At 36.7% G+C, this 27,833-nt stretch overlaps 2 protein-coding genes across 5 annotated transcripts; both read left to right on the top strand.

The window, feature by feature from the left end:
- Positions 1 to 979: 979 nt before the first annotated feature.
- clic3 (chloride intracellular channel 3) lies at positions 980 to 4,728 on the top strand. 3 transcript variants are annotated; one of them, XM_032570933.1, is made up of 7 exons: positions 980 to 1,052; positions 1,230 to 1,328; positions 1,905 to 2,014; positions 3,266 to 3,391; positions 3,482 to 3,588; positions 3,692 to 3,867; positions 3,954 to 4,728. In XM_032570933.1, the coding sequence occupies exons 2-7, from the start codon at positions 1,293 to 1,295 to the stop codon at positions 4,116 to 4,118; spliced, it is 720 nt and encodes a 239-aa protein (XP_032426824.1). In that variant the 5' UTR covers positions 980 to 1,052; positions 1,230 to 1,292; the 3' UTR covers positions 4,119 to 4,728. The 3 variants fall into 3 exon arrangements, with proteins under 3 accessions (XP_032426824.1, XP_032426825.1, XP_032426826.1); XM_032570934.1 differs by having other exon boundaries at positions 999 to 1,057; XM_032570935.1 differs by lacking the exon at positions 980 to 1,052 and adding an exon at positions 1,709 to 1,758 and having other exon boundaries at positions 1,219 to 1,328.
- An 825-nt stretch (positions 4,729 to 5,553) lies between these two features.
- On the top strand, positions 5,554 to 27,735 carry pnpla7a (patatin-like phospholipase domain containing 7a). Of its 2 annotated transcripts, none has more exons than XM_032570526.1 (36): positions 5,554 to 5,667; positions 6,100 to 6,148; positions 6,276 to 6,350; positions 6,590 to 6,677; positions 6,801 to 6,883; positions 7,207 to 7,307; positions 7,392 to 7,532; positions 7,621 to 7,780; positions 8,135 to 8,215; positions 9,160 to 9,288; positions 9,412 to 9,492; positions 9,964 to 10,093; positions 10,184 to 10,255; positions 10,349 to 10,425; positions 10,582 to 10,737; positions 10,863 to 10,940; positions 12,098 to 12,303; positions 12,403 to 12,534; positions 12,693 to 12,816; positions 14,630 to 14,743; positions 14,832 to 14,898; positions 15,056 to 15,205; positions 16,307 to 16,370; positions 16,594 to 16,762; positions 18,234 to 18,416; positions 18,554 to 18,672; positions 18,755 to 18,911; positions 20,060 to 20,176; positions 20,266 to 20,335; positions 21,075 to 21,191; positions 21,295 to 21,443; positions 21,581 to 21,733; positions 21,881 to 22,000; positions 23,951 to 24,035; positions 24,548 to 24,663; positions 25,202 to 27,735. In XM_032570526.1, the coding sequence occupies exons 2-36, from the start codon at positions 6,101 to 6,103 to the stop codon at positions 25,310 to 25,312; spliced, it is 4,023 nt and encodes a 1,340-aa protein (XP_032426417.1). In that variant the 5' UTR covers positions 5,554 to 5,667; position 6,100; the 3' UTR covers positions 25,313 to 27,735. The 2 variants fall into 2 exon arrangements, with proteins under 2 accessions (XP_032426417.1, XP_032426418.1); XM_032570527.1 differs by having other exon boundaries at positions 6,045 to 6,148.
- Positions 27,736 to 27,833: the final 98 nt, after the last annotated feature.

Below are 27,833 nucleotides of genomic sequence, written 5' to 3'. Positions count from 1 at the left end.
GTTCATATCTTTTGTTTTTCCCCATTTTGTCACACTGTAACCACAAACTACTTTTTTTGGAAAACAATGCTGATTGTCTATAAATCTTACATAATTTTTTAAACCTTTAAGTGGCCACAATTGTAATGCATACACCTTTATGAGCTGAGCTGTAGAATCAAGTATGTTAGCTGCACCCTTGAAAAACTGGTCAGATTTTCTCCACTACTGACCAAATCCAAAAGAAACAAGAAACCCGTTGAAAGAAAGTCTAGTCCCATTTGTTTTGCTCATATTAGACCAAAAAGTATCAAGCCAAAATGGGAAACACTATGTGTGGCCATGAACTGACAACACACATCACCTTGAAACATGGTGGTGGCAGCATCAAGCTTTGGGAGAGCCTCTTTTCAATAGGAGCAGGAAAGTTGGATGCAGCTGATGGGACGAATAACAGTTTGCAGCTAAACCATCTTTTTAAAAAGTGATCAAAATTTAAAAAAAAATATACTTCCTCTTCCCTCCTCTTCACAATTATTCACATATTATTTTGTAGTATCACAAAAATATTCTTGGCGTTTTAGCTTGCTTGTAACATAGCTAAATTTGAAAAACCTCATCGGGTATGAATAGGAAATTAACTTTTGGAAGCTACTTTAGTGTCCATGCACATACTGGCCTCCAAATCTGTATAACTATTACATCTGGACCCCTCAAACTACCTAAAGGAGTTCTAAATTTCAAGTTCATTAACATCCAGTGGTACCATTGAAGCAGATCTTTTAGGTCTTCTGATTGGCAGTCTGTTGGGACTAAAGACACTTAAAAAGTCAGAAACCAATGTTTCAAGACTGTGCTAGAATAAGCGCACTATGATTTTTTTCCAGAGTGTGTGCTGCAAGGCAGGTTCAACAGATCCTGATATGCTGGTCCAACTAGTAAAGCCAGTGGGGGGCGTAGCCTGACTTAAAGTTTGAGGGGTGTGGTTAGACAAGAACAAAAATAATAACAATAGCAGCAATAGGTGCAGTGAACACTGGAAGGAGGAGGTGAAGAGGCAACACATAATACCGGTAAAGTGAGTTTAAAGTAATGTTTTTGTACCTTTTACAGGCTGTGTAGGAACAAGTTGCCTGAACTCATCTTACTACCAGTTTTTCAAGAACCATGAAAGTACATGAGCGCGCATGTGTCAGCCGAAGGATTACCGCATCTTTACAATCAGTTTTGCCTTATCTTTGCGTGAACAGAAACAAGCCATCGTGAGAAAGCAACAGGAATAGGTTGACGCTATCAAACAAAGAGAAAGAAAAATGGCTGAGACTCCAAAGATTGAGCTCTTCGTGAAGGTAAGATCAAGAAACTTAAATTAACCTACTTTTTTACTAACACATAAGGTTGAAATATTATAATTGAGTCTGTAGAATGTTGGCTTGAAAGTTTTTTTTTCCTTTAAGAAGCTGCAAACTTTTTGTCGACTTAACAAGCCAGCAGGTCTTATGCCAAGTCAATCATTTTTAGTCATGAAAGTTGACTTTGTCATTGAAGGCAAGATCTCAGAGAGGTACTCTGTTATATTTTTACCCATTTCAAGGTGGTTAGTTAATTGATTGGATTCAGATATGTCACTGTATGCTACAGCAGAGATAACAAGTTTAATTCAAACAACTAATTGTTTAATGAAGGGTATCAGAAGCCCTAATTCTCCATTTCAAATTTGCATTCATAGCTGTCTCAATCTGTCAGAGGAGATCAGGATTGATGAGGATGCCTGTACTGGTATCTATAATTTATTCAGACACATTACAGATCTGGCTTTGGTATCCATGTTGCAGTATGCTAAAAAATACCAGTCATCCTGTCATTTTAGGGTACACCCTTCACATCTCCATGAAATCTGGTTATGGTTTCCTGTCTGTATGCAGGCCAGCGATGATGCTGAAAGTGTTGGAAACTGCCCTTTCTGTCAGAGACTCTTCATGATCCTTTGGCTGAAGGGGATCAATTTCACCCTGACCACTGTTGACATGAGGAGGTAAGGTCAAATAAGCTCATTCTTTGCTTGGGGTTTGCTGGAGTCGCCACCTGACTGACATCACACAAAATTATTTCTCAGGGATGTAATTGAAAACACTGGTAATACATAATCTGTCTTTGTGGTGCATTTTAGAGAAATATTTCTTTTTTTTTAAAGATTTGTCATGGCACCAGTGGCCATTACTTGAGGTATTTAGATAGGAAATAGGCAGAGAGAAGTGGGGAAGACATGAAGGAAAGGTCCCATGGTTCAGAATTGAACCCCAGATGGCTGCGTTGAGGTCTAATAGCCTGTGTATAAGGGGTGCCCATTCTACCTCCACACCATGCAACACCCCAGAGAAATATTTCTGACTGCAGGGATAATGACTAAGACAAAGCTGTCTTAAGACCCAATAAACTACAAATATTTTCAGGGAATCAAAAGCCTAACATTGATTTGATATTTTTAAAATATAAAATATATTGTAAAATAGCCAGAGACTAAATATTAATCTGCTAATCCTATTTAGGTGTAAGATAGCATAAGCAAGAAGCAAAGCTAGCTGCTACAAAGGACAGAAAAGTAGCAAAAATAGACAGTTCTCACAAGATTTTTCTTAAAAACATGTACATCAGACATCTGTTGATTAAACTTTGCAATCCTGGAACAATTTAGGCCAAAGTTGTAAAACTATAGTCCTCAAGGGCATGCTCCCAAAGCTTTTAGGTGTGTCTCTCTCCTGAAACACACCTTGATCTAATCATTAGGTCATTAGATAGATTCTATAGAACTTGACTGTTTGATCAAGAGGTAATTTAGTCATTTTATTAAGGTGCATTGGATTGGTTGTGGGATTCTGGCCCTTACATGACTTCAGTTTGACACTTCTGATTAAGATAGACACTTTGCACAATTGCCCAGCTATATGAAAATAAAGCTGTGTTTAGCTGAGTAAGCGAATAGATTACCTTTGCCATGTTGAAATTCTGACTTCTTGACTAGAACGCTATTATCTAGAGTCTGATGTCAAACACAGCTCAGAGTTCTGGTAACTGAAAGGCAACATCAGTTATTGATGATGCCATCATTGCATTTACTCCATTGTGAGTAAATGCAATGATGGCCATGTATCTTTTGATTTTGGACTTTTCAGTTTTTATTGAATGAAATACAAGTTTTGTTTAGGTAATTTTCTTAAGTAAATTTAGATATATTTCAGTTTCTAGCTGTATTACTAATTCTTTTCTGGTTCTTGTCCTGTTGCAGGGCACCTGATGTGCTGAAAGATTTGGCTCCTGGATCTCAGCCCCCTTTCCTCATCTACAATGATGAAGTCAAAACAGACACTAACAAGATTGAGGAGTTCCTGGAGGAGAAACTTGCCCCACCGAAGTAAGTAAAGTGATATATAATAGATAATTTTTTTAGGGCAACATTAAGTAACTATCAAAATTTGTAACCATACTTTGTAAAAAATTACAGCTACACAAAACTCGGCTGCCGCTACAAAGAGTCCAACACCTCTGGACAGGACATCTTCAGAAAGTTTTCAGCATACATTAAAAATCCCAATCCTGGGTTAAATAGCAGTAAGAAAAATTCCCAGATGTTCTAACATACATTCTGAAAATATGGCCTCCTGGTGTCAAAGCTTTCAGAAAACTTTACAAAGGTCTGTTTCTTGTCTTCCAGTGCTTGAGAAACAGTTTCTGTCAACCCTGGTTAAGCTGAGCATGTATCTTGACACTCCACTCCCTCACGAACTGGACCAGAACCCAAATATCGCAGAGTCTACACGCCTCTACCTCGATGGTGACTCCTTCACCTTGGCAGACTGCAACTTACTTCCCAAACTCAACATCATAAAGGTGAAAAAAACTCACATGAGCATTGCTTGTAGTAAAATAAAAAAAATATCACCATAGCAAATCTTTTCTCGTGGTTCTCCCATTAGGTGGTGTGTAAGGAGTACCGTAACTTTGACATCCCCAGGGAGCTGAAAGGACTGACACGTTACCTGGATAACGCCTACAAACAAGAACAGTTTCGCTACACCTGCCCAAATGAGTCAGAGATCCTCATTGCCTACAAATCTGTGGCCAAGTACCTGACCAAATAGACCAAGAGGGAAACTATCAGGGTTGTTTTGTTTTTTGTATTTATCTGCTTTATTTGAAACTCTCATTTATCCTTTGTGCTGACAGGTTTATCTGTATGTAACTAAATTGCTAAGTTGTACATGTGCTTGAATAGGATCTCTCTTGTAACTGTTACCAACATAAATCTGTAAAATGGCCTCTAGTGTCAGTAAAGAAGAAGTAAAACTGTTTCATAACAATGCATTTGCACATAAAAAGAGATATTTGCAACATAAGGTTTACATTTGCATATTTAACAGGTTACTGCAAATATCAAAGATTTTGTTCATACTAAAAGTGCTGTGCTATTTGGTCTTCTTCAGTCTTTATAAGGTGCAGGACTGCTCTATGCATCTTTAAACGTACATGCCAAAGCCTGATGGTTTACAGGTATATTGTTGCTGTGTTTCATAAATCAGTATTTTGCATTCAGTTAAATAGTCACAAATAAAAAAGAATGAGTCAGTTCTGTATTTCAGTGTCGTCTCTAAGCTATGTTTACTTATGACATAATCTGTAATTGAATGAAGTGTGGTAACATAAAAAATATTGTATTTTGTTCAATATTAAAGGCTGCATTATATAAAGAAATCATGGTGTTGATGGATTCATTTGTTGAATGTTGTGTGATACAATACATTATAGCTGTCAAGTTCATTTTTGATCTTCAAACTCATAAAAATGATGCAAATGTGTGCATGCCTATTGTTTGCATTACCAGTTCAGTATTTCATAGCATTCAAGCTTAATTTGATTGTTATGTGACATATTGGAACATAACTTTACCATAAATGATCATTCCATGCAACTGATAGCAAAATGATGGTTCTAACATCCAATGGAGAATCTCTACCAAGACTTTAATTGTTGTTCGCAATCACTTCTTGTGCTTTATTATTTAACTGAGCCTGTGGCGTGCACATCAGACCTTTCAGATGTTTTTAATACTATTTTTCCATTTCAAATTTTTTGCACCGTTTTGTGTTGGAATTTTATATTAAATCTAATAAATAAATAAATAAATGAAATACATCAAAGTTTATGGTTGTAAACTAAAAATGGGGAGAATTTCAAGGAATATAAATATCTTTGCAAGGTACTACACATACATTTCTTAATTAAACAAAATATGGAATGTTCATTTTGATTAATTTATAATGTTGGTTTGTTGGAGCTCTGTTTGCAATGGAGTAAAACTGCAATGCTGTAGTAAAAGACGGATATCAACATCCTAAAAGTCAGTAGTAAGTGTTCAGGCAAGAGCCATTTAGCTCTGGTTAAAATAAAAGTGAAAATATAAGCAGACTTCACCTTGCTGAGGCGTCTAACTTGTAAAATTAGAACGAGACTTCCCATTTCAAATGCTTCGTTCTTATTGGATACCTGTCTCAACGAAACCAAGGCAACAGCAGAAAGGGGCGGGTCAAAGCAGCTGACAGCATAAAGAAAACTTTGTTAGCGCGTTGCTAACAAATTTGTCTGTTCAGCGATGTAAATAATGGGAACCAGCACTTCGAAAATCCCATAAAAGTAAGCATTGTTACTCCTGTTTATCTCGGATAACTGTAATGGTTAAATTAGCTATTGAATTTGGTTATTTTCTTTCACTAGCAAGACGGTAAACCCTGTTTAGGCAGCTGCTAGCTAATGATAACCCAAGCTAATAGTATTTTTTTTTTCTAACCACGTCGGAAAATCATCAGCTGTCAATCGCTTTGTTTGCCTAATTACATGAGCATATCATATACTTATTTTATGAAACTGGAGGGGGCTACCGAATGAGGCTAATATTCAAATACAGGTTCCTCTTTTCAATTATTTCTTTCTATTTCTCCAGAACACCGAGAAACCTTCACAAAATGGGACTTCTCTTTTTAAAACGCTGATATCCTTTTTTTTTTTTGTAGGTCACGTTTTATTTAAGTGTGAGGCTAATCGTTTACTGGGATTCTTGTTGCACAGGATGGACTGTTCTGCAGATGAGAGGGAGCTGTGCCAATGGTCCAGTTCGGTATGCATAAAGCACAACTTCTTTTGATACCTATGACAGAAGAGACATTCATTCGAGTTCTTTAGTCAGTGTGTGTTTTTTTTATTAATTGGATATGCAAACTAGCGCTAATATCAAATATGTCTAGATGCTGACGGGCAGCAGGAGTGCTTTGAAGGCACGAGTTCAACAGTTTGTGGAAGAGAGGATGCAAACCACGATGGTAAGAATTACTGAATAATAGTTAACTGACAACACTTTTCATAGCAGTTTGCTTCTTATTTCCCTTGTTCTGTGCATGCCAGAACCATTGTGCATAAAATACTAACTTATTGCTTGATTTTCTGTGATCTTGATGTTTATACTGGTAAAGAATCAACCAGTGTTTAATCTGACCTTACTGGTTTAAAATCTTATTGTTAGCTTGGATTATTTATCACATTATTTCTTGTGTACATCCAGCTAACAGGTGTACTGATCGGAGCAGCGGTCGCTGTCGTACTGATTGGGATTGTGGTGCTCTTCTATTACAGAAAAATCAAGCTTGCTCGTGAGTCTTCCAAACTCATCCTAAATTACATATTGTTCAAATAAATATTTAATTTTATATTCCCCACTAAAGGAACTGTAATGTAATCGTATCTGCATTTTACTTTTTGATTCTCTGACAAAGGTGCGCAGCAGCCTGGTGTGCCCCAGTATCGTTTCCGAAAACGAGATAAAGTGCTTTTCTACGGAAGAAAGATAATGCGAAAGGTTTTTTTCTATTTACATTTTTGTTGGCATGTCTGAAAACAGATATTTACATTTTGCCAGATTATGGTTTTCTAATTTACTTAGGTCTTGGGTTACTTTTCACATTTTTTTTTCTTCTTAAATAAATTACTGTACATGTCACTATAAACCTGGTGTTTGTGTGACACAGCAACTGTAGAAATAGAGAAGTAATGTAAGCCAAAAGGAAACCAAAATTTGATCTCTATATTTAGGCAATTCATTTTTTAAGCTTTTCAGTAATTTGGTGTACGTCTCAAAGAACAGCAAACTTGATTGTGTTCTCTCTGTCTTCTCTGCTCAAGGTTCAAACGCTGTCCTCTGCTCCTCCCCCTTTCTTATCTTCAGTGTCAAAGCAACCTCAGCGCATACGCAAAAGAACCAAAGTACTGAGCATAGCTCGCAGGTTCGCAATATTTTTACATGTTTTTTACAGTGAAAAAAATTACTTTCAGGTCTTGCTCTTAAATCAATTTCTCTGTTCTAACAGAATCTTGAGGATCCGTAAAGACCCACCCACTCTGCAGCATAAGGAACCTCCTTCATCTTTGCTCGAGGCAGATCTAACGGAGTTTGATGTGCAGAGTTCAAATCTTCCTTCAGAGGTTCTCTATATGCTAAAAAATGTTAGGTAAACAGTTTTACAATATCTTTGCTTATAAAATGTTCTTTCCCTATTAGACGGTATAATAATGATTGTTTTGTTTAACTTCTTGTAGAGTCTTGGGTCACTTTGAGAAGCCTCTGTTCCTGGAGTTGTGCCGCCACATGGTGTTTGTTGAGCTTCAAGAAGGGGAAGTGCTTTTCAGACCAGGAGATGACGATGACAGTATATATGTGGTCCAGGATGGTCGACTTGAGCTCTGTGTTCAAGAAAATGTATGTCACCAACAACTACAAATAACTCTTTTTTTAAAAATATATTCATAGTTAAAGTGGTTTTAAGTTGGGTTTCAGTAATCCAGTCATGTGTTTTCTTATGTGCAACATATATCACTCTACAAACAACTGTTAGATTGCAATGTTGTGTTTAAACATTGATTTAAAAATGACTGGGAACACTTAATAAATATGAACAGCAGAGGGCACTAAAGTAACATCTAACTATATAAGGAACCTTATAATCATAGGATATTTTGAAATGTAGTTTTTTATGACTACATTTTTTTTGATGGCATATTGAAGCAGACGTTGAACAAATACTCAGTTTTATGGATGCTTTTACTTTTAAAGGATGGCACTGAGCCAGTGGTGAAGGATGTTCACCCTGGAGACAGTGTCCACAGCCTGCTCAGCATTCTGGACATCATCACTGTGAGCTCTTATTTATTGTCTCATTTTATGTTTGACTGGCTTCTGTCCTCATTGGTGTGCTCATCTGACTATATCAGTTCAATTAGATCTCCCACATTCCTTTGAGTAAATCTAGTTGAATAGTTTTATTTCCATTTTATTATCACAAATAATATGTTTACTTAACACCTCATAATTTCATGAACTGTTTGATTAGAACTCAATATATATGTAAGATTATCCCTTTCAGAGTGGAGATTCTGCTATCCAGATTATCTATTTAAAAAAATAGAGATTTGAGACTATGAAACACTTATAAGGGATATTAAAGTGAGAGAATCAGGCTATAAAAAATAAGCGTACACAGTTTTATAATGAAACTATATAATGATTGTTAAAAATAGAGAAACATTTTCATGGTATATTCTGTATAAATACAGTCCTTGCCAAAAGTATATATCCTTCATGAAGTTATCCACCTTTTCATGGCCTGCGTTCTGCTGGCAGGTCAACCTTTGATCTTAAGTGTTTTTTATCATTTATTCTCTTTTTTTTCAATTCACAGGTGTATATTATATAGTAGTCAAACACAAAAAACGGCAATAAAACTAAAATGCAGTGAGGTTTGTGGTTGTAAATTTAAGAGACGTTTGAGGGGAATTAATATATTTGCATGGCTCGGTGTATAGATATAATTACACGAGAAGTTATTTCAATTTTCATGTAGTTACCCACTCCATAAGCAGCTTTTGAAACGTAGTTCAAGTTTAACATTGATGTGTAGATTACAACAGAATAAGTTTTTATTAGACCTGCAGGGTAAAATTCAGGTACATCCAGAGATGGAATAGACTGTATAGTAATGTTAAACATATAAAATAACAGGAAAATAGCAGGTGTTGGTTATTCTCTTCTATTTCCAGAGTTTTTATTGTAGTTGAATTTGTCTTCTCTCTTATTTTCAGGGTTATCCAGCTCCGTATAAGACTGTATCAGCACGAGCTGCCACTCGCTCCACCATCTTGCGCTTATCTGCTTCAGCCTTTGAGTCAGTCTTTAAGAAATACCCCGAGACACTTGTTCGTGTCATCCAGGTATAAAAAGTATAACAATAAATATGTAATGTAAATATATTTCCATAAATTAGAAGTATCTACAAACTTGTGAAGAACATTTCTTGCTCTGTTTAATTATTCTTGACTTTGTTGGATTTGCAGATAATCATGGTGCGACTTCAGAGGGTGACCTTTCTGGCGTTGCATAACTATCTGGGCCTAACAACCGAGCTCTTCAATCCGGTAGGAGGGAAATTAATTGGTGCACGCATATTTGTGTGTTTACACAGAGTCACGCTGAGAGGCTCATGCTGAATACCTAAGCTTGGCGTTTGATCAAATTACACATAACAAACATTAGAAAAGCATTTGCACACTAGATCACACACAGGGAAGCTACTTTTACAGATCATTAAGCACAGCTTTACAACTTCGTCATTCCTCCTGGTCAGGGAAATGTGAATGAAAATTAATGCAACCGTTTCACAAAAAATGGGGATTACTGACCTTTAAATCTTTTGGTTTACTGACTTTTTACCATCTGATAATTTCAGTAGTATGCACAAAACCTTTCCAATCATTTTCTTCAAAATCAGTTTTTTTTTATGTTTGGTGTACTCATTTGTGAATGGACCCTGCTCTTGGAGCTTACAATTCTATGTGCTTCTGAAGGTTAAAGACCTGAATTTATTTCTTATATCTCTTCTTTGGCAGGAGAGTCAAGCTGTGCCATTGTCCAATATAAACAGTGTGATGTCTGAGGTAAATTCTGGAAAGATGGCTCGTCGTCACCATTTCCAGGATGAGTTTCCACCTGTAACCAATGAGACCACTTCAGAACCAGGTATAACCATCTTACACATGCACACATTTAAAATTAAGCTTTTAATTTTTCATGTTTGACCTGTTACTCCTACTATTTTCATTTTAAAAGATAGTGTTAAGGATAGTCCTCTAAACAGCAGTAGGAGGTCACGGTCTGTCTCTGCACCCACTGATTGTGGAGGTGGGTCACTTTATTATTATTTTTCTGTCCTTCACGTTCTTTTTAAGAGAAATTATGATTGTAAAATTTCTTCTTTGGTATGTTGCACAACAGGAAATGACCTTAACATGGCTTGTGAACGAGCTCGTGTCACAATAGAGGAGGCTCCATCCAGTCCTCTTACTCAGAAAGTAAGACTTTACGGTTTAACTTCTCATTTATGTTTGCTCTAATGTTTCTCTGACAGGAGAAGCTTGGTGTGATATTAACCAGAAAGCTGCTATACCTCACAACTCTACAGCTGTTATTGTCTGATTTAAATGACTTTCTTGTGTCTGGCTTTGTAGTCTGCTCTAAAGAAGAATGTGACGATGCAGCAAACTCCGTCTGAAGTGTTCCACTACACTGACAGCGGAGGGCAGTCTGATGTCAGTAACATTGGTAAAAGCAGCACTGTCCTCCAGGCTGCTAAGAAAGACTTCCTGGGAGTCATCCAGCTGCAGGTAACTGTATCAATACAAAGACATCTCAATAAATGGGAATCTCATATCATCCTATTCTAAGATGAAATATATATTTTTTTTATGCTGTTGTAATGAAGGTGTTAATTTAATTAAATTTTTTGTAGGACCCCAGTTTACTTGATGGCAGAGTGACCCTTCACCATGTTAAGGCTGGTTCTGTTGTAGCTCGTCAAGGAGACCAGGTTAGAGAAAACTTTTAAACACAGCTTTTTTAATACTAAATTTTATGACTGTTCTCAATTTCTGTTCACTATCCGTTAGCTGAGTTGTTTTTAGTTATTTTAAGTTATACTTATCACAGGAGGTAATAAAATGTCTAGCAAAGCTGTTTGCCAAGACATTTTAACTTTTGAAAAAACACATTTTCTCTAAATGATGCTGCATTTGAAATATAATCCAATTGGTTGATTTAAATCCAAATCCATTTTATTTATAAAGCATATTAAAAAATTTTAGCGAAAGTGCTGTGCATAACCAAAACAGGTCAAACCAAATAAAAACGATAATAAAATCAAAAATAAAACATACTTTAAAGACAGTATGACAGAAATCACAATAAACCAACTCGTACTGTGTAAGAAGTCTCTGAAAACAAATGTTTTTAAGAGAGTTGAGATGTTTGCAAGTTGAGCAGCACAGTTGAAGTTTGTGGATTACATCCATGAAAATCCTCTCTGCCTGAACCAAATGACTCCTTCTGTTTCTGATTCTTATTGGGCGTTTTGTGTGATCATACTGGTGACCAGGATGAGGAGGAAATGCCAGGCTGCTGTGGTTGTGTACAATTCCCCCGCACACTACTAATTGAACTGTTTGTGGAATTAAAAAAAACGTTCAAATGTTTGTTCGTACTCCAATCATCCAACCTAATAAACACCACCAAATACAAGTTAATTTCAGAAGTTTTTTTTTTCAGGGGTAGAAATGATTTGCCAGGTATTTATTTGTTAATTGACACAGCCCACATGTTCAGCTTTGTTGCTCAAACAAACCCCTTTCCAAGAGTATAAGATTTAGTTCAAAATAGCACTCTTGCAACAAATAATTGTGCTTTTCTTTTTTGTGTTAAATTTATGTAACATACCATTTTTTGCAAGGGATTTTTTTAAAGAGACCTTAAGTTAGATATTTGTATTTACATATTCATTTACTTGTTCTGCCAATCTGCCTTGTGATACTTTCATTAGATTATTGGGTCTTCTGATCAAAGTGCAGAAGACAACATACAGTTGATACTTAAACATCAGGCAGATTTTTTTGCTGTCAAATAAACATCCATCATCAAACTCTCAAACTTTTAAATTTTCCCTAAGTTGACTCGTTTTTGTTTGCTTTCTAGGAAGTGAGCATCCAGTTTGTGATCTCCGGCCTCCTTCATGTTTATCAGAGGATGATTGATCGTGAAGAAGAAACTCGTTTGTTTGTGACGCATCCTGGAGAGCTTGTGGGTCAGCTCGCTGTGTTGACCGGAGAGCCTCTCATATTTACGGTTCGAGCCCAGCGAGACTGCAGCTTCCTCTCCATTTCCAAAACCCACTTCTACGAGTCAGTCCTATTTACGATCATGCTCTCATATTGTGTTAAAGCTCGTAATTTAATAGCATCCTTTAATTTCTCCATTCCTTTGTTTCTTTAATTCTTTAGGATAATGCGTGTTGAGCCAAAAGTAGCCCTGAATGTTGCTCACACCGTCTCCAGGCGGATGTCGTCTTTTATCAGACAGATAGACTTTGCCCTTGATTGGATGGCTGTGGAGGCTGGCAGAGCTGTTTACAGGTTTTTGTCGTCAAATCTTTGTCATTTTTATAAGCATTGTCTACATTAATGAATGGATAAAGATGAACATCCCAAAAAAATAAGTTAATAATTGAGCATATTCAACTAAATAAGATTTATTTAACTAAATTAAAGCTATTTAATTTACTTTTTTCTAGGCAGGGGGAAAAATCAGATAGCACGTTTATAGTGCTGAGTGGTCGACTACGCTCTGTGATCAGGAAGGACGACGGCAAAAAGGAGCTGATAGGAGAGTATGGCCGTGGTGACCTGATTGGAGTGGTAAGACATGAGGCAGAAAGTTTTTTTTTTTTTTTTTAATGTGGAAAATCAGAGAAAAAAAGGAAAATTTATCTTTATTTTTATCAATTTTATTTAAAAAAAAATGCCAATATGTACAGTGACGAGGAGGAAAGCATGTTTTTCTGAGTTTACCGTGAGACAGCTGCAGCAGAGAGTAGCAAATCTCCATAACAACTAATAGGGGGTCACAAAATTTTCCAAGGACCACAAATGGCCCAAGAGCCTCACTTTGGACACCCTTACACTAGATGTTGTAACACTGATGTTTACTTCAGTATTGCTTGCCAATGTGCTAAATAAATGTGGGGGAAATACAGCTGTTTAAAACAAGATTTACATTTAGTTTATTAAATTATTTTTTTAAAAAAAATGTAAAAACAGTCAATTAGAAAAAAAACCCATTTTATTAAAAATGCATCTCAAAATTATTTATTTATATGATTTTCAAAAATCAGTAATCAAATCCTTTTTATTTTAGCTGTGCAACGTTTTACACGTTGAAGTTTTATTCTCCCCAGATTCAAGTTTTGCTCTTTATGGCTAAACTCTGTGTTAAAGGCTATGCTGTTTATAGTTTTTACACCTGGGCTACTTTTTTAAAGCTAAACCTCTTAGTTAGCCTCACCTGCCCTCCCACTTGCTGTGGTGACGGGTTTCTGCCACAATGCTTCTAATAATACCTGTGCTGATGGATGCTATGGTTACTGCTACTTGGAGGAGGAAAGCTGTCATTGCAGCTGTTGTAGTAGTGAAAATAAGGATGTGGTGGAGGTGTCTAGCACTCAAAGACACATTTAGCCTCAGTGTATTGACGTCAGCTCTTCTTGATGAAATGAAATGAAGACAACTCATTTACAGCTCCTTTTTTCACTTTGTTTCACACTGTGCTATTACAGGACTCATAAACAGTAAATGAGTGTGTAAAGTATAACTGATTCATATCTTGAAGGAGCTGAATAAGGCGTATTATTTTTTTTTTTTCATAAGTTAATAATTTCCTGCACTCTTAATGAAATTTCTGTGGTTTGCTTTGGTCTAAATGCTGCAAGGCTAAAGTGCCTTGGCACCCTTCTAATTTGTTTAGGTGAGTTATAGACCTTAGATCAAATAGGCTACCTGCCCACGCCTCTTATAGATTATAAGAGGGTACAAGCTCTGGGCAAACCGAGAACCTACACTCAAGCACACCAAGACATTTTACTAGTAGTGACATTTTTGTGAAGACGGAAGTCTTTGAGGTCATTGTTGTCGCACCAAACAAGTAGTGAAATATGTTGATCACTGCAAGCAGTGCTGGGTTGACCTAAATTGAGAGCTTTTCTCTGCTAATGTGCAAGTAAGGAAATGTATGATTCACATGATGCTCCACAGTTTTGAGTAAAAAGATGCTCAAAAATCCTTGAAGCATTTAGCTTTAATTACATTGCATAATCTCACTCTGAAACATTTGCTACTCTCCAACAGTGAGTTTTGCATTCCTCACTGCACATGGTGCCAAGACAAACCTCGTTTCTCAGTTCAAGTTCAGTTCAAATTCTGTAGTGATCAGTTTTGGAGAGAAACATTTCCTTCACAAAAAAAACAGTACTTCGCCTGACTTGAATGATAGGTTCTCTGGTGTTTGCCACTTTGAAAAGTAAGTTAGAGTAATGTACCTCTATACTACACCATATTTACACCATTCCAGACACTAATCGCCTTTGAGAAAGATAAGATATAGCAAAGATACAAGATACAGCAGTTGTGAGATATTTTGTGGGGATTTTGTTTAAAGCAACAAATGTCTCTACAGGTGGAGGCCTTGACCCACCAGAACCGAGCCACAACTGTTCACGCTGTTCGAGATTCAGAACTGGCCAAGTTACCAGAGGGGGCGCTCAACTCCATCAAGAGGAGGTTCCCACAGGTACTCATGATCTAAACTACTTCATCAGTGTTTTCCTGATGCTTTTATTAAAAAGCAAAACTGGTTATAAAACATTTTGATCTCATAGGTCGTCACAAGGTTGATCCATTTGTTGGGTCAGAAGATTCTTCAGCAGGTCAATGTTCCTCTTTCAGGTGTGTGCTTGGTTTATAATGTTACTTTCTCATGATGTTACAGTACACCATTATCTAAGCAACTAAACATGCTGAATGTTTAGTTGCTTAGATATTGAGTTTTGTCAACGCTTTTATTTAATTGAGGGACATGTCTACAATTTAATGATTTGTTCAGCTCGTAGCTTGGCACTCCACACTCCAGGGAGCAAGTGGGATGCGGGGAATCAAGCCTCCAACCTCTCTACTGTCACAGTCCTGCCTGTATCAGAAGAGGTGCCTTTGACTACCTTCACCTTGGAGCTGCAGCATGCCCTCATTGCTGTAGGTAAGACAAAGGTCACACTGACATGATGCTTTCATTTTACTCTTATGTCATTCCACGTGAAGTATTTATTAAAATTAAGCCAGGTCATCTATTGTTATTGCTAGTTCATAAATTGAAATTAAAGCTAAAAGGGGAAGACACAAAGTCAGTCTTCTTAGAAAGGAAATCTTTCTCTTGAAGCAGAAAACTATTTGTTGTGATAATTGGTGCGGAAATCTTGTTCTGTGAAAAGTTAGCACAAAGAAAGCAGGTGGCTATTTCTCTAAGGAGATTTCCAGTATACATAACAAAGCCATAGAAACATGATTGGTTAGGATTACTGACGATGGACTGTTAATGACTTTTAACCACTTATACTGGTTTGACTGAGCGTGTCAGGACAGATTTGTTTTGGTGACTCCATTGCTTTGTATGCAACATGTAGCTAGAAAATTTACCCTTTTAAAGTTTTCATTTTAATACAATCAGCTTTTAAGTCTTTAAAGAAAAAAAATTAAATAGGCACACATGTATACAGTTGATGTAAAAATTGCGAACTGCTGGGGCGTGCTGTGGTGGCGCAGGGGGTTAGCGCGCCCCACGTTTGGAGGCCTTGGTCCTCGACGCGGACGTCGCGGGTTCGACTCCCGGTCCTGACGACCTTTGCCGCATGTCTTCCCCCCTCTCCTCACCCTCCTTCCTGTCTGCCTACTGTAGAAAAAAATATGAGCCACTAGCACCGCAAAAACTCTTCGGAGAAAAAAAATAAAAAATAAAAAATTGCGAACTGCTTAACATATTAATTAGGGAAAATACAAAAAGAATTAAAGCTGCGATTAACCTGTTACATAAGTGTGCAAATTCTTAAGCGAATAGTTTAAATAATTAATTCCTTTTAAATTCACCTGATTAACCTGGTAGATGAGAAGAACCTTTGTAAGATACTGGGGCTGAATATTGCCACAATGAGATGTAGCATGCTGATGCTCTTCTCCCAAAGAAACATGAGCAAGGTCATAGAAAAGTTTTAGTTTTAACAGGGGGCTGTAGACTTCTGGGATCTACTGTAGAAGTTGCTTTGAGAAGACATTGATCGAGTAAATGTAATTTGATCTCACGCAGGACCAACTCTTCTGCTGACAAGTGACATTATCAAGCAGAGGCTTGGAGCTGCAGCTCTGGATAGGTATGTTAATGTCAAAACTAAAGTTTATTTGAGAGTTTCATATTTACATTTGTTACACCTTAGGTTTTCCCAGAATATGCGTTAAATATATGGGAAGTATTTCCTTTGGTACCGCTGTTGCTCTCTCAATTATGTTTAAACTTGTTTTATTGACCCAAGAGGCAAAAAAAAAAAAAAAATGGATCTACTGTATACTTTATTTATGGACTTGCTTTGTCTTTAGTGTCCATGAGTACCGTCTGTCCAGCTGGCTGGGCCAACAAGAAGACATACATCGCATAGTTCTGTATCAAACCGACTACACATTGACCCCGTGGACTCAGCGGTGCATCCGTCAGGCTGACTGCATCATTATTGTGGGACTTGGGGAGCAAGACCCTGCTGTTGGGGAGGTGAGATGGAAAGACTTGACTGCAAGCAGAGAGAAAATGGAGGTCATACTAATGCATGCAAAAAGTGTTTTTAATAGCTGTTTTTTTATCATTAGCTGTATTACAATGTAAAGTCTGTTTTGTAATTGTTTTTCCAACAAGAGCAACTTAAAAATAGTCATTTGTAATTAGGGTGAAGTCGTTTTATTGCCTACTTTAATAGTTATCAGTCATAACTGAACCTTTCAGAGTCAAATACTTACCATTCATAAGTTAAAGTTGTCTGATCTGCACTGATGGAGAACATTGTGTTCAAATTGTAACTAATTTTGTCAACATGACCTCAGAATTATTTCTATCATCTAACTTTGTTTTTGCAAGCAGTGCGCTAAAGAATCAAAGTTGTTTGAGTGCAAAGGTTGGTTATACGAAGTCTTTTATTTCTAGAAGTGCTCAGTTCTTTAGATTTTTGGCAGTAGCTTGACTCTGCATTTGTTTTTATTTATTTTTTTTATCTGTGAGTGGATATTTTAAAGTAGTAGTAACACATCTTGTAGAAGGACAGTTTAGAACAGTTTCTCCTCCTCAGTTTTGCTTAGGATCCTCATAGTGGCATCTTTTGAAATTTTTCTGGATTTTATATTAAGAAGAAATCTGAATATAACAATCACCTCTACCATTGATGACTGTCTAATGTAATATGAAGGCCACTTCTGACCATTATTCAGTCGAATCAGGTTGTGGCCTTCTTGTTTAACCATTGTAATGGCTGAATCGGCTCAGGGTGACTTGTGTTTAACCCTTAAATATGTTTGAGAAATGAGCAAAGATTGGACGGATGCTGTGAAAGAGAGTCCATGTTTTCAAGAGCATGTAGGACTGACGAAAGAGAGGTAATCTCCTCTAAAGGGGAGCGGAAAAAGGAATGTGCCCCTGCTGACCAGGAAATGGAAGCAGAAATTGAAAGACGGATCAATATTTATCCAAAATCAGAATGAGTCATATCTTTGGCTTGGTTTTTATCTGTGGGGCAAACACCTTCTCTACAAAAAATAAAAAATCACATCCTGATCTTAACACTATCTTCAGCAGAGGCAGAAGGGGGTAATTTGTTAATAATCTAATCAAACCATTATCTTGATTTCTTTAATCAAAATGTTCATTAAAGAGTTGATTAGATAAAAGGAAAAACACATGGAGGGTAGCATGTTTTTTTAAATTTGCAGTGGCATTAAGTGTTATTTAGAAAAGTCAGTCATAACATGTGGCTTTGGGCTGATGTAAGGATTACCCGTTACAAATCGATCATATAGATTCATGCTTTATGACAATTTACCACCAGAAATGCTATTTCTGCCTGTTTACCTCTGTTAAGTTTTCCAAACTTTTTTTCACCAAGTGCTCGTCCATCTGTGTTGACATCACACAGGAAAAAGTGTCAAATGTAAAATGTTCTGAAACATCTGTGCTCGATGGCTCTCTCCCCCCTCAGCTGGAGCGCATGTTAGAAGGAAGTGCAGTGCGGGCCCAGAAGCAGCTGGTGTTGTTGCACCGAGAAGATGGCCCTCCTCCCCAAGGAACTGTGAACTGGCTGAACATGCGAAGCTGGATCTCCAGGCACCTCCACCTCTCCTGTCCCAGAAGGGTCTTCTCTAAGAGGAGCCTCCCCAAGCTGGTTGGAATATTTCATCTATCGAAGCACCTTACGTAGTCCAATTTGGCCCAGCTGCGCTTCAGCATTCTCAGTCTACATTATCGTCGTCATTTATTCACTCGTTTCTCTTAACTTTCGTTTCTTTGCTGTTTTTGCAGTTGGAGCTGTACCAGCGTGTGTTTGAGAAGCCTGCAGACCGTCACTCTGACTTCTCCCGTCTGGCTCGTGTTCTCACGGGTAATGCCATCGCTCTTGTCCTCGGAGGGGGAGGGGCCAGGTAAACCATTTCCTCAACCAGTCTTTTTACACAAACACATGGCAGTCAATGTCCTGTTTCATCTTCTCCGTCTCCTAATCAGGGGTTGCTCCCAAGTGGGGATCATGAGAGCGCTGTGTGAGGCCGGCATCCCAGTGGACCTGATTGGTGGGACTTCGATTGGAGCGCTGATGGGGGCTTTGTATGCTGAGGACCGCAGCCTCAGCCGCATGAGGATAAGAGCCAGAGAATGGGCAATGGTGAGACTGATCTACATTGAGCTATGCTCATGTAGATTACAATAAAATCTAACACTGTCTCAATGTTGTCTGGCCTGTAGACAGTTTGGATTGTCAATGTGGAAAGAGAACATGTATACATATTTGTTTGCAATTTGATAAAAAAAAAAATTTCACTGCTAAATTGCTTGCTACATTTATTGGCACCCCTAGTAAAGATTTAATTTGAATACATGGAGAAAAATCAGTTCAGACTCCCTGCTGGTCCAGTTATTTTTACCTTTGTTCTTATTACTTTGTACATTGATTTACATGATGAGCTTTTTCATACATCTGGGGTTCCATGAAACTTTTTTCCATGTCTTTATGATCAAATTGTACTTTAGGTGCAAATAAACAGATAGAAGAGATGTATTCAACATCAGCTACATTTGTTTGTTCTTCTGTTTGTGCATTAAATATCGACTCGGTTACCAACATCCTCCTCACTGTTTATAGCATATTACTATTTTTAACGAGGCAGCTGAAGCACAGCAATCAAGTGATTATTTCAGTGCTTTAAAGAAACATGTACATATTTAAACTATTTTGTAACGGGAGCTTTTTTTTCTTATTTTTTGCAAGCACAATATCAAAAACCTCAATCGTTTCAGGAACTTTTGTGATTACTAGCTGCTGCAGTAAGATGTTGTTCAAGGCTCTTAGACATTTTAAAATGATCTTTGCTACAGGTGTGACTAATAGTATTTAAACCTTTTGTTCAGATAACTAATATCTTTGAACTGAACAACCTTTCGTCGACTCAGGTTGTTCAGATTAACTGATTAAAGTAGCATACAAGAAGCTGAGTAAAGTTTTCACTACCTGCTAATGTGAACTGAAAATCCCTCACTCTTTAAGATTTTTTTAACATTTCATCTATCCCTAGAGACAGCAGACTGCAGGCAAGGTTTTAAATACAGTTTTTATTCCTGACCTTTTTTATGTGGTTTCATATCATCTAGATATGTGTTTTGCTAAAAAGCAGTGGCAATCTTGGGTGTTAAAAATAAAATTTATGAAAAGATGGTTTGTAAAATAGTCGGTTAAAAAAAGGAAAATAGTTGCTTGTGGTAAGACAAATACTGTCATTACTTAATGAAAATGTGTCTTTTACTCTTTTCCCAAAGGAAATGACCTCAACATTTAAGAAGGTTTGGGATTTCACATATCCTATGTCCTCCATGTTTACTGGTGCTGGCTTCAACTCCAGCATCAGTAAAGTGTTTCAAAGCAAACAGATTGAGGTGAGCTAGAAAATGGATGTATATATCTTATATGTTATTTTATACTGTTCTAATTATTTTATTTAATTTAATATTTTTTTTAAATGCAGGACCTTTGGATCCCATATTTTAATATTACTACTGACATTAGTGCTTCAGCCATGAGAGTACACACTGATGGCAAGTATTGAATTTGTGCGTTTGATTCTCTCTCCTTTTCTCTTCTCTTTTGTATTAATTAATTTGTTAGGTCTTCTTTGCTTGGAGATTTACCCAAATCAAAAGTTCAGGAAATGTTTCTTCATTTAGCAATGCCTGCAAATAAATATGGTTTAATCTATATTTACTTATAAACATTATATCCAACTCGAGTTTAGTGGCTTTTGCTTTAAACACAGTTTGTGGCCAGCACAATTATCAGCATCCCTATGAAAGATATGAACAAAAACCTTAAACAAAATTATTGCTATGCAATAATCTGTGCACTGTCTAGTTTTATTTGTCATAGTTTCACTTGATTTTCTAAATATATTTTATTTATTTAATTGTAGGTTTGATGAAGTGTAGGGATGTAGTTGCTTAGTTTTTGCTTTTCTTCATTTAAGATCAACCGACATTGGTCTGGTTTACTAATTATAATTTCCAAGATGCTCTGATTAAGTGGATTTATTTGTGTACTCTTAATATAGTTTTATATATATATTATATTTGTTTTTATAAGAGTTGTTGCCAATAATGGTGGCTTTAAGGGAAAAAAAATTCTTAAAATATGTTTTTGCTTGAATAAATCTTCTCAAATACACATTATTTCAGGGAATATTTAATATTGAAGCTTTTTGCACACGTTTACCACTCAATAAATGCAGTGGTCCCTGTATGTCATTTTAAAAATACAGTTAAATAAAATATTCTGTTTTAGGTTCTCTGTGGCGGTACGTTCGAGCCAGCATGTCTCTCTCAGGATATCTGCCCCCTCTCTGTGACCCCAAAGACGGACACCTGCTGATGGATGGGGGCTACATCAACAACCTGCCTGGTTTGTTAAGCTCACCCTTTCAGTTATCAACATATTACAAATGTCCTTTCTGTACCTCAATATGTGTTTCTTTTTTTTCTTGGGCTACCTTTGATTTTCCCAGCTGATGTGGCGCGCTCCATGGGGGCCAAGGTGGTGATAGCTATTGACGTGGGCAGCCGGGATGAAACCAACCTCACTAATTACGGAGATTCGCTCTCAGGCTGGTGGGTGCTATGGAAACGCCTGAACCCCCTCGCGGAGAAAGTGAAGGTGATGAATTGATTAACGAATAAAAACCCAACAAATGGTGGGAGGAGGTTGCCAAGAAATAAACCAAATCTATGAATAACAATGAAGATATTTATGGAGGTGGGTTTTTTGTTTGAGCTTCAAGTTGATTTCAACAGGTGTTGAACATGGCAGAGATTCAGACTCGGCTGGCGTACGTATGCTGCGTGAGGCATCTGGAGTCCGTTAAAAGCAGCGACTATTGCGAGTACATCAGGCCGCCAATTGACAGATATCGGACTCTGGAGTTTGGCAAGTTCGATGAGATAGCTGTAAGTTTGAGACACACTTGGCTTTTTGTTTAAACTAACACTCTACTGGTTATGGATTGTAAAATCTGGTTTCTTTTCAATCCTAAGATTGCCTGGTGGGTTTTTATGATATATTCTTTCAGATTAGTGAATATTTGTGTGTTGTAGGAAGTGGGCTACCAGCATGGCAAGACCGTGTTTGATGTGTGGAGGCGGAGCGGTGTCGTGGAGAAAATGATGAAAGACAGGCACCAAGAGGAGACCCGCAACACCCAAAGCAAGAGCAATGTAAGCTTGGGAAGTGATGAAGTGATGTATGGAGCACACACTAAATTTGTGATAAATTCGTTTTTATTTGGAGCAGTGGAGGTTAAACTTCTATATCATTTCTGCAATGAAATGAACATTCTATAATTATATTAATTTTGCACAAGTAAGAAAACGTTCTCTCTCCTTGCTGACAATTTATTAAAAAATGTCTATTGAAACATGAAACAATATTCCCACAATGAATCTAGGTGGTGTCTGCATCTGCATCTTGATATTTCTTTGTTTCATCAAATATAATCACAATTAAACATTTCAATTAAATAATGTGAAATTCGTTAGATTCAGACAAAAATCATTAATGAAAACCAGTATCTGTCTTGTTAAGTCCCACTCTTGATGTAAAAAAAAAAATCCTCTCTGGATCTGACTTCTATCAATATTTAGAAGAGGCTACATCCTTACATAACAAAATAAGACAGTGACAAATTAACTTCAAAGTGCTGCAGTTACGTGTGCAATAAAATGAGAGCAGAATTGACATGTTAAAAACTCGGCAGCAACAAAACAGCAGAAAACTTATGCACCTTATTTAAAAATGAAGGCAAGAATGGAGCTATTGTTAGGGTTTCAGATTTGAACAGTGATGCTGTCTTCTGACCAACTCCCATTTTTATTCTTTAAAACAACAGCCTTCCCACACAGACATTTAATGATGTCTTGCTATTTTCAGATCGTCTTGTAGGATGTATCTCAAGAAAAACAATGCATGTCTTCCGCTTTAAAAATCATGTTGCTTAAAAAAATTCAAGACAAATAAAAAATACTTTGCTATAGAAACAAAACATGAAGATTTGATTTTAATAAAACTGGGTCAATGAGATCCTATTTTGAATGTTAAATGTTTACAACTGGTATAAGTTTTAGTTCTGTTCTGTCTTCTATGCAACTTTTAAGGAAGCTAAACAAATATGGATTATGCATTTAAGAAATTTCTCACCATATTGTTGGTAAGAATTTGGTGGCAACAACAAAAGTTTTTCAACTATTTTGCACATTTATGTCTTCACAGCTTCTGGTTATTTCATCTCAACCTTTCACACATACAGTAAACTTCTGGTATGTAATCTTACCAGAAGTTTATATGCACATGAAAATAGACATGCTTTTTTTTGCCCACAGTGTCTGAAATGAAATCAGACCAAACTTCTCTTGTTTTAGGTCGGTTAGAATTGACTAAATGCTGAAAGAATGAGACAAAGAATGTGTCAGAGATTTATTTATTAATGTATTCAAAATCAGATGTTTACATACAGAATGGTGACAAGGGAAAGCTAAAAATCTAGCAAAAATATTCAAACTACGTTAATATTTTTCTCCGTCTTCACCGTGACATGATTGCAAGAGCTTTTTGCAGACTCCATTGGATTTATGTACCACTTTCATGCTGCACAGACAGATGGAACCTGCAGATGGAGTACGAAGATGAGGGATTACAGTTCTTGTTAACAACAGATGCAGTGATCCATGCATGTTATCTTAAATGAGCATCTCTGTTCCCCAGTCACGAAAGTCATAGCTGAGAGTTTCTGTTCATTTTATCTATGGGGAGCTGACTTGTTTTATCTTCCAGTCCTGATCCATACTTCTGTTCTTTCCAGCAAATACATTTGTATCAATTAGGTATTTCCTGCTTGGACTCCTTTTGGATTGAGTTATTACTTAAAGTTGTGCATTATTTTGGTCAGGAAAGCTTTGAGTGACAAGTGAGGACTCCGAGCGCAAAACAAAACGGAGATGCATTGTCATCAGGTTGTCGGTCAAATTTATCCCATGCATGTCACATTAGACTGCCAAAAAATGGCTGAGGGCTAGATGACGGTTTGAGGCTTAAAATGTCTGGTCCAAAAAAAAAACTAAGCTAAAAAAACACAATTTCTGCTATTTATGAGTTGAATTTGTGTCTTTCAGGTGGTGACATGTCCCAATGCTTCCTTCACTGACCTTGCAGAAATCGTGTCTCGCATCGAGCCTGTCAAGCCTGCGGTGGTGGATGGTAAAACTCCTGACACATAATTCAGCACTGCCACTTTCAGCAACACATCATGATTCTTCTAAAAATGTGTTGACATTCTGTCTGGTAGATGGATCTTTTACATCTCTACACTTCTTCTGTTTTTTTTGTTTTGTTTTGTTTTTTTAATCCATCAGCTGACATGTTTTGCTGAAAAGATCAAATTAACTGCTGTATCCATTAGAACTGGGTGTGCACAGAGAAAGGATTTTTTGTTATTATATCTTAATGAGAAAGTAGACACAGAAGAAAAGAAAAATGTGTTTTGATTCTTTAAATCAGGCATTTCTGTAAAAAAATACAAAAAAATTATCTACCTGAGCTGGTAAATTCTTCTCTCAATCCTCATTGTGTCTTTTGTTACTATTTGAATTCACGGGTTTTAAACATTTTAAATCAGTTGCATGTATCTTGTACACAGTTCACATAATATTTTCTTTTTCACCCACAACCTGCTTCCTTTTATTCTGTCCTCCACTGTTTCCCCTCCCCAGAAGAGTCGGATTATCAGACTGACTATGAAGAGGAAGCATTGGAGAGTGCACTTTCTGATGTGGAGATGTATGGTCACTATGGGGAGCACACTGAAGGGGAGGAGACGGCTGACACGGTGTGGACTTCTAGTAATAACTCTGGAGCGTCCCTTTCTTTAATCACAGTACTTTTGAAACATGCTTCACATGCTAAACTGTTTCCTTTAAAATTATAATTTCACTTTTTATTACCCTGTGTATTCATTATTTCTGCCAAAGACAGCTTTTTCTTAATCATGTTTGTACAACATAAATAATTAGATTTTTTTTTTTTTTTTTTTTACATTCTCGCATCATGTTATAAGACATTATGGATACTCCTGTTCTGACCAGCATTATTAGGTGTCAGCAGAAAGCATTACATTATGAAGCAGTGCAGTTGTTGGGTGGAACTTATCAATAGTGAATGGAAGCAGCTAAAAGTTCCACTCTCCTCTGATTGGTCACTAATTAAAGTTTAACTATTTAAATAATTTGTAAAACCTTTTAGTCCACATAAAGATGAAGAAAATGGCTTATTGAAATGAACAGCACAGGTGGAGATTTTCACAAGACAATTTGGTCTTTTTTTGGACCATTTTTAACTCTGCATTTTATCTCATCTCTGACTTTCAGGATGAGGAACAGGAGGAGAGAGGATTCCCCAGCGGGGAGCCTCCGAACGTCTCCTTCAGTCCACAAGAGCAGCTGAAGACGCCTACAAATCCGTTTCAAACAAGCCATTAAGAAAACAACCGTCTGAGCAATACCCAAACAGGTCATCACAATTAATCCTCTTTCTTTGGCTGATCTCTCATATTGAGATATAGTTGATGTGAACTTCTTAAAGCTTTATGTGAATCACAGCTATTCAGTGGAAGATGAAAGGACAAGTGAAGAAACTTGTATTTCTGTGAAATACTCATCACTGAGGCAATGTTAAGAAAAAGGTTGATTCTGTCATGATTGACTCTTTTGGTTTAGCTTAGATTTAGCTTTTAGGTTTAAAGTAGTCGGGAATTCACTGTCATATTGTTGTTTTATTTTCTGTGCATTACTGCTGTCTACAATGATTATTTAAAGAAAGCAACCCTCTTTGTGGTCATACATGGAAATATAAACCTCAAACACACATTTTAAATCAAGAGGAACTGAGGCATGAAGGAAACATTGTAAGGAAGAGAATTTTTGCCTAATTCTACCTGAAAATATTTGGATTTCCAGGTCAGTAAGAGTGTCTCAAAACATTTAACCCTCCCAGGCAATGATGGGGCAGCAGTTTTATGTTGGTTGATTTTTTTTGTTTTGTTTTTTTAAGGGGTCTAAAAAATCAAAAAAACAGTACTTAATGGAACCAAATCGATGGAGCTCTACAAGTTTTTAGTTTAGGTAGTTTCATTCAATTGTAGTTTTATAGGCACAAGTTATGATGGCATTTATTTTCAAACATGAACCAAATTGCACCAAGCTATTTGACTGCTGGATATAATTTGAGTTGACCAAGTAATGTTATATGTTTAGATTATAAAACTCAGAAGTTCAGGCTACTTTAAAGGTCAGTTATTTATATTTATATTATTTCACTGTTTAAGTTATCTACAATGATCTTTCCTATTTTCATGCTTAACAGTGAAACTTGCATAAAGATGAGAATTTGATATAAATCTAAAATTGTTTCTTCTCGAGGCAGAGTTGCTGTTGTTCGAAAGAAGAAAATAACCACTGCTTAAAATAAGTTATTGCTTTATTTCATAACATTTTATCCCTTCATCATGCAAGGAAAAGTACAGAAATGTACATGCAGCAGATCAGATTCATATAGAGCTTACCTGACTTAGTGTAGTTAACATTGATTTATACATGGAAGCATTGATTGGGTCACCTTAAAAAGTCAGAGCACAAACTGTTCAGGAATTTTGTTATGTTTTGTCTAAACTGATGCAGTTACACAGATATATGCTAACTGGAGCACGTGACCAAAAATTCAATCAGAAAAGCTGTTTATCCTGTAAATAAAAAAAAGTTTTGAAAATTGTTGCCAACATGCACTCCGGATGTAAGGACACAGGCTGGTGTTGCAAAATGTTATTATGGAAATAAAATACCCAGAAGCCTCTGCCTTAACATAATATATATGTATTTTCTTCCTGACATATTTATAACAAAGGGGACACAAATCTCTTGGAGAGTAGCACTAACTTAGGAATGCAGCACAAAACAAGCAGCAAACTGTCCAGTGACGGCTATCGGCACATTTTTGTTATTCCCGACGTGCCAGGGACATGCAGGGGGAATTAATAATGGTGGTCCACTTCAAAACACGAGTTTCCCTGTTGGCTGCTTAGACAGCCTCCTCCCTGTTTGTGTTCTGGCTTGAGTCTATCAGACACAGACTTAGCAGCAGACAATGTGACTTTGAAGCTCATCTTGTCTGCAGACAGACTATTATAACAATCTGTCTTTACACAAATGATTTATCTTGACATATTTGTTAGGCACCTTCCTTACATCATATTGGATATGTTTAAATACTTGTATAAATACAAAGGTAATGGACCTTGTATGAACCACAACTACAGTATTCCAACACTAAGGTAATATCAAACTCGAAATCATGTTCATTCCAAGTATCATGATTTATTTCACCCCTGATACTGTACACCACCCTGAAACACACTCTTTAAAGGTGTGATATTTACTACTGGTGCTACAAGTGCCTGCAGCCTTACGTGTGTGGACATTGGGAGAAAACCTGTTATAAACCCTATGGATGTGTTGTGAATATGTGAACACTGGAAAGAAAAAAAAATGTTGTTACTATTTACCAATGAGATGATGATGATGAGGTTTGCATTTTTTTCTTTTTCCTTTGAAGCCTTGCACAATGACTTGTTGTTTGGCAGGAGGATCGATGTTTCACTTCTTTATTAAATGGGTCATTGTAATGAATCAGCTGCTGAAGTAATGTATGGAGCCCTGCCATGAAGATAATATAAAACGCCTTAGATGACCTATATGACGAAAATTATTTATCATGCACTTGTTTTACGCTCATGTTAATAATAATGATATTGTATGAGAATGTTTACTAACGAGCCTACAGCATATTGTCTATATATTTGTTTTGTTTGATCAGATGTTATTAAGAAACCTGGTTTTCTTTTCTCTTTCATGACTCTTTTTTTCTTCCATTTTTATGCTTAATATGATAGAATTGTGCCTAAGCAGTTTAATTATCTGTAGTATAAAATTGTGTTAACCATTGGAA

Source organism: Xiphophorus hellerii, chromosome 8 (assembly GCF_003331165.1).
Source record: "Xiphophorus hellerii strain 12219 chromosome 8, Xiphophorus_hellerii-4.1, whole genome shotgun sequence".
Lineage (NCBI taxonomy): Eukaryota > Metazoa > Chordata > Actinopteri > Cyprinodontiformes > Poeciliidae > Xiphophorus > Xiphophorus hellerii.
Note: the sequence above shows the minus strand (reverse complement) of the source record. Positions and strands in the feature narration are given on the sequence as shown.